The 7031-nt window shown below is 39.8% G+C and overlaps 1 protein-coding gene across 1 annotated transcript; it reads right to left on the bottom strand.

Moving 5' to 3' along the window:
* Positions 1–3613: 3613 nt before the first annotated feature.
* LOC140940096 (dual specificity protein phosphatase CDC14AB-like) lies at positions 3614–6613 on the bottom strand. Its single transcript, XM_073388984.1, has one exon. The coding sequence runs from the start codon at positions 6532–6534 to the stop codon at positions 5404–5406; it is 1131 nt and encodes a 376-aa protein (XP_073245085.1). The 5' UTR covers positions 6535–6613; the 3' UTR covers positions 3614–5403.
* Between the last annotated feature and the right edge of the window lie 418 nt (positions 6614–7031).

Below are 7031 nucleotides of genomic sequence, written 5' to 3'. Positions count from 1 at the left end.
TGTAGGGGTGATGTGAAAACTCAAAAAACATGGCCAGCTAAGTTAAGCGGAAACTGGTTGGCTGACCCTCCACATTAACGCATTAATTCAAAAAAAGGAAGGGGAAAAAGAGACGAGACGAGATGTTAGTCAACCGGAATCGTATGAACAGGCCATTTGCTTTCAGCACAGTTTTAGTGTGTAATTTGATCTCTGATACGACACCTCTATGAGAGTAGCTGAGGAGGAACTACGTGCCCGCATGCAAATTTTTGCTATATGATTACTGGCTTACAAAATTGAGCCTTTCAACTGCCATTCCCGTCGAGAAATGTACAAAAATAAATTGTATAGAAAATAATTGGTTACTAACAGTCTTGAAGAGATCTCTTGCCGTCTTAGGACCGGTTTACAAATTACGTCAACTTATTCCGCGCGCTGTCGTGTTACTCGGTGCGCGCTTGGTACTGCTCACTAGGCCAGTACGTTCGTTCACACGGCACCGGACGAATTTCGACCAACTGAAAAATTTAACTGGACATTTCGTTCACGACCATTCAATATTTTCGCTCTGTTCACACGGAAGTTTGAATGGCTAGAAGTCTAAATTTTCGTACAGCCGGTTGAGGTGGTTCCGTGTGGACAGAACACCTAAACGCAAGAATTTTCAACCAGTCGGAAATTCGTCTAGTCCCGTGTGAAGATGAGCACCCACACACAAAAAGTCGCCACCCCTACGTACAGAGGTGTAGCTAGGGGGGGTGGGGGGTCCTGGGGTGCCCGTGACCCCCCCCCCCCCCCCCCCCTTGGTAGCCCTTCCTTTGATCAAACAACCCACAATATTCAGGTGGCGAAAACGCCATGACAATATCTTGGCCGTAAAAGCCATTGTTGAAAAGCCCACTTTTTTAAAATTTGGTTTTTTGTAAAGTATTTTCGTCAACGGCTCTTGTCTTCAGTTAATATGGGCGTGGAGGTCGACATGAGAATCTGGTGAGTAGCCTCTGTGACCCCCCTTTTGAAAAATCCTGGCTACGCCCCTGACGTAGAATGGAAAAGTCCCGCTGGAGTTTGAGTTACAAACAGTTGAAAAGCCCATGTACATATCAGACTGAAGCTCAGGGCGCGTAAAAACCAAAGTCTCTGGTCGTTATAGGGTAAAGAACTGATTTGCGTCGAAATAAAGAATGTGAATTTATCCTATATGGGACAAAGATAACTCCGGAACTTGTTACCTAACATAGGTCAACGTACATTCTTAGTAATTTTCATTATTGCGTTCCCGTCTTACGTGGCAGCTATAAGACTGGTTAAAATCAATCTGAACTCTATTTTTCCTGTTGAACTGCAATATTCTGATTTATTATATGGAGGAGAGTGTTTTACTGGGAAATAAACCACTCGTAGATTCCATACGCCACTTCATCCGGGACCCGAGTGGCGTATTTTCCGTATGTCACCTTTGTGAGTGTCGTATCGTTCAATGACGTCACGATTCCCGCCTTTTGCTTTTTGTTGAATTGGTTTCTCCATATAATAAAAAGAACATTACACGTTGGCGAGAAGATATGAATTTTATGTTCTCATGGCTAGAACAATATCTCACTCGTTCGCTTCGCTCACTCGTGAGATATTGTTCTTGCCACTCGAACATAAAATTCATATCTTCTCGCCACCGTGTAATATCCTCTATACAGAAGAGCTCAGTAAAAACCGCGCGAAAGTACCCGTACGTTATAAGCAGAATTTGGGCTCCATTCGGTGCGCACGCCATGGATTCCGAGGGGTAAAGCGAGAAACCGTAATTTAAGAACCTGAATTCAAATAGAAACTTGACAAAGGATTTTACCTGCCTTAAAACTTTATAATTTGCAAGTTTCTGTCCATACATTAGCTTAGAGTGGCTTAAGCTATATACTGTTTCGCCTAACTGGTTCATGCTTTAATTTAATTTTTGCGGTAGTTTTTGTAGTTCTTTCCCACTACAGACGTACGGTAGTTTCACATGGGGACGTGTAAAGGCAGTGATTATAGTTCTTCAGCGGGGGTGGTTAATCAATCTTCGTATTCTTTTTTCTCCCTGCAGGCAGATTGGGTTGACCCATGGGGTATCATATTTTTCGATTTTTCGTCCCATTGATCACGCACTATGAAATCACGTGTAAAAGACCTCTGTGAACAGGCTGACTGTTGAACAGATGCTACGTTCCACGTGATCAGCTGCTTCGTGTCATTGACCGATTTTTCCGTTGTTAAGGCAACGTTTTGCCCACTGCCGCCACTTTCCCGCCAACATCCATCATATACTCCCATTAAGGGCGGCAAAAGTTCCATTAAAACTGTCGGGTGGCGACTTGTAAGTCGAGGGAGAAATTATTGAATAATAAAGAAATGTTTCAGCTGCTACAATTTTGTTGGGGGTCTAATGCATTTTCAGTATCATTTTCAACTCATTTTGTCGTGGATTTTCGATGAATACTGCCGAGCTCAGTCCAACTTGGCAAAATGTCTCATTTTTAATATATATTTTAATTATTGTGTAGCTGATCTATTTGTTTTGCGTCGGACTATTCCTTTTGCCAATTCCTCCCACGCCTTCGAAAAGTCAAACTGAATTAGCAAATGTGCCACACTTCGTAATCGGCGTAGGAGTTTTGTATGCTTCAGGCGTTGAAGAAAAAGTGGAAAGTTGTTTTGTAGTTCGGCCGTTCCGACTTTATCTATTAAACGAAGCTTAATGGCCTTACACGATGCCTGGCTTGTTAATTTGCACACGGCATATTAAAGATCATAAATGCAACTGAAAGTGTGTTCCGAATACAAAAAAGAGGAAGTCTCGAGTGAGTCGGCCTTGAAAGCAAAATTTGCATACTGTAAATACTCTTGACGCTGTTTAAAAAACCATCTTAATGAGTCAGTCTGGTCAACTCTTTGTACTGAAGTACAAGTTCGAACCAGTGACAAAATTAAAATCAGGTGAGAAACAACCTCTAATAGAAATTAAAAAAGAAAGAAACTAACAGACAAAACGAAACAGAAATACAAAACAATCTATCGAACATAACAGCGTTACAGACCCCACTCAAACTTGGACAGGTGGAAGCACATGTCCCCCAAGGTTTCACACTGTTGCCGTGTTGCGTAACTTTCGAAATAAGAGGGATGGTATGGAGAAAAAAGGATTGTCTCTAAATCCTGAAAAAATGAAGGATTTTAACAAAAATCGGCTGAACTTACTTTAGTTGTATGTACTTTTTTTCTTGTGTAGTCCCTGAGCCAATTTATGGCCATTTTAGGGGTTTTAGTGGATCTGGTTTGCCCGCTGACAATAAATATATAAAGAGAGCTATAGAGAGGAAGCTTACACTCTTAAAATTACCATGTGCTTTGCCTGTACTGTATTTGGGAGAAAAGCTATGAAGCAAGAATTAATATAAAGCTAAAATTTCTATTTGGCCGGATGATTCTAAAAAGGGCGATGTAAACTGGGTTTACATATCTACAGTGTTTGTCTTCCCAAAGGAGGAACAAAGCCACTGGCCAGTCAACTCTTTGTTCTTCTTGCAGCCAAATCTTTTTAACAAAAACAAATAATTGGTTTATACCAGACAGTACTAAATCAATACAAAATGAGTTTAAGTCCATTAATTTTTATTCAATAGGTTACACAATATTCTAAAATATTCCACACAAGCAATGGTTTATTGCTGCTCTAAATATCAAAGGGGCTTACTGCCCACACAAACTTTGGACTCTAAATGGCAATTCAGTACTCCAGGATTCACAATTTCCTGAGAAATTATTACAAATTTACCTTAAATAAATGTAAACTTTAATGAATTATTTTCCAGAGACCAAGGCTCAGCAAAATGGCTTTTCTAAATAACCGTTAAGACTTACAAAATGAAAATGTGCCTTCTATACAAGACGCATATTAATATTAAATTATTTGATATTTTCCCTTAAATATTTGTTTCTTATAATTTCAACTCTTGAATTTGCGGGGTGCAAAATTTTCACGAATGGAGAATCTCAAAAGCCCTTTCAAATGTTGTGCTAATGCCATGCTTACAGCAACAAACAAATTAAATTTGGCTTAAGCGAGGCAGTAGAATGACATATATGTATGAAACCAAGTTGTGCTTCTGCCATGACACACTCAGTTCACAAATTTGGGCGAGAGCAATTTTATCTCACTGAATTAAATTCGATACCTCTGACCAAGTCATGCTAAATTTGAGTCCGCTTGGCACAACAGTTGAAATGGCACTAAGTCATCTGCTTCAACTATTGATCAAAACTTTTCTTCTCTTTAGAAAGATTTTTACTACTTGTCTATCTTGCCTGCAAGAAATATCTTACATATTTACAATGGTGAAATAAATCTTAAATGATGCATTTGCACTGTCACAGCATGAAATGGTATCTATACAACACAATAATTAAATATGACTTACGTCTGGACTTCTGCCTTCACAAATTTGTGTCATCAAATAAAACAAAAATAGATTTACTATTTTCAAGTCATATAATGTACATGTATGTTACAACTCATTTTCCCATTTTCTCCTAGGGTCAACAGAGACATTGAATATGTTCTAACTTTTGATTCTGTGAATAAAAAAAATAAATGGCACCATTCAAACCTTTTTACAACTTACTTCTGTAAGGTACAAGATGTTTGTTTTCCAGTATTTGATAAAATAACTTTTTTGATTTTTCTATAAACATTGATTTTTGGTTTCCCCAGAGAAAAAAGGTTCATGCTATGATATGTTCCCCACAGATCTGGGATTCAACATACGTCTGTATCAAATTTTCAGTCGGCTACGGAGCCTTATCAGTGAAATAATATCGGAAAAAATATTTACAACAAAAGAACGAAAAAGTACCTCAATGGTAACTACAACCCTGGCCAAAACTCTTGGGATACAAATGCAATAGCTCATCAAAGTGAGGCCCCCTTCGCCACCCCCCTCCCCCCGTTAAGTTTTATTTCAACACAACCAACAGTGCTTGGCAGAGAGGGGGACAGCACAAATAGGCTCTTATAACAACATTTCCAAGCTTTTTTAAGAGGTAGAATATGCATGATTTCATTTAGCAAAGTGTGTCTTTGTGCCTAATTTCCTTAAGTGTCCCAAGATGCTTTGACCAGGATTATAGCCATGTGAATAAAATATCTTGGTATGAAAAGATTTCAAAGGAAATTTCAGAAATATATCTTTCGAGGTCAAGCTATAATGTAAGAGAGCACAATTCTAGATCTCATATTAAACAAAGCCACAGAGTGGAAGGAGAGTTCTGTCTGGAACTTCTTGGATTTGATTGGTCTACCAAAACTACCCACATTATGTAGTCTCTCAGCTGTCTGTTTCCGCCTCGTGCACCAGACGCACGAGAATTTCACATCATGAATATTAATTACACAACATTTTCCTCGATAATCGTGTTACACTGGAAGGAAAATATGTTCAAGCTTTTCTCAAATGCGTCAGTCAGGTCTTCGATCTTCATGTCCTCCGGATATCCACGCATGATTGGCTCTTGTTTATGTTCCAAGAAACAGTGTTGTAGAGTGGACACACTGCCCGGCCTACAGATGCGTAACCACCCCACGGCTTCGGCAGCTGAAAATCGGTAATGCCTGATCAAATAACAAGCGATCAGAGTCCCTGTTCTTCCCAAACCTGCTCGACAATGAACGGCCACGGCTCCATCACACTGGTCTACGGCCCTCGTAAACTTCTTGATAATCGCTTTCGAAGGGATCCCGCCATCTTCGAAGTAAAAGTCGTTGTGACTAAAACCGTTGGCGGTAAAACAACGCGTATCGTAAATAAGCCCGTATTTGATCATGTTGTCGTCCTTGTTCAGTCTTACAACTCCCTTGACACCAATCTGTCTAAAATATTTCCTTAGTCGACTGAAACGACTTGCTTTTACTTCTGGCCTTCTTTGAGGATCGCTCAACGCCAGCAACTTACCGGGAACAATCCAGTTCAGATCAAAAGCGCGCTCCTCCTGCTCGTATCTATTCAAGTCGAACTCGTCGAACTTAAAGAACTCCAACGCAGTTGCCTTCTCAAAACCTTTAAGGCAGTTTAGGATATTAAGGTTGTGAGATAAATTACCATTAATATCACAGTAAGGAGCCAAGTTTGAAGAGTGCAAGTGTTCTTCTAGTAAACCGTATATTTCTTCGGCGGTCATTTTGAGTTGACAAATCGCGAACGCACCACACAGGAAGACAGACCTCGCTCGCTTTTTCGCGTCGGCAAGTCCTTCGTTAGCAGTAGTGTAAAGTACTATCTTCTTCGAGGCAGGGATCATGTGAAGTTTAGTGTTTACAAGACAGCAGAAACGATAAATTCCAGCTAGATTCGAAGGTCCGAAGTAAGGAGTGTCTTGAAATTTACAACCGTCTAGAGTCCCATCGTGATCTACGCTAAAATAATGATATGAAGCGTTGTTTCGGGGCTTGCAACTCACCGTAGCAAAATATAAACGATCTTTTACTACTTCGCAAGAAGACATGATGTTCCTGTCCCACATTTTCGTTTTCGTGTCTTTTAACCACGAGGAATAAATCCCACCGCTGTCGCTGAACCAAAACAAAGAGTAAAATAAACCGTCGTCGTGGCGCGCTAACATGCAGTCATTCATTCATGGTTAAGACTCATTTGCATAGCACGTGATGACAACAAAACTCTGATTGGTTGAGAAGTGAGCACAAAGTGGTTAATTGCTCTCTTAGCCAATCAGAATAAGAATAAAACAATTGAATGGTTTACTATAATCCAAAGTTCATCTCAGTGGAATTTGGCGCGAAAGCAATGATGCGGGTTTTGTAATAAGACACGTTTCGACGACTCGCTGATAAGGAAGTTGTTATTTTCGTAAACAAGGATCGTAGCGGAACTGGAAATCGAAGAAGATATGATTCACTTTCGAAGCAAAGAATTTATCCTTTTATTTTTTCATGGGAATTACTCAATCTAAATTTCCAATTACGCAATAAGAAATACCTGTTGGCATTCCTATGCTAATAT

The sequence above is a fragment of the Porites lutea genome, chromosome 6 (genome assembly GCF_958299795.1).
Source record: "Porites lutea chromosome 6, jaPorLute2.1, whole genome shotgun sequence".
Lineage (NCBI taxonomy): Eukaryota > Metazoa > Cnidaria > Anthozoa > Scleractinia > Poritidae > Porites > Porites lutea.
This window is presented reverse-complemented; position numbering and strand designations above follow the sequence as displayed.

Excerpts from the sequence above, each read along its gene's own strand:
- LOC140940096 (XM_073388984.1), bottom strand. The coding sequence starts at position 6,534 with ATGTGGGACAGGAACATCATGTCTTCTTGCGAAGTAGTAAAAGATCGT.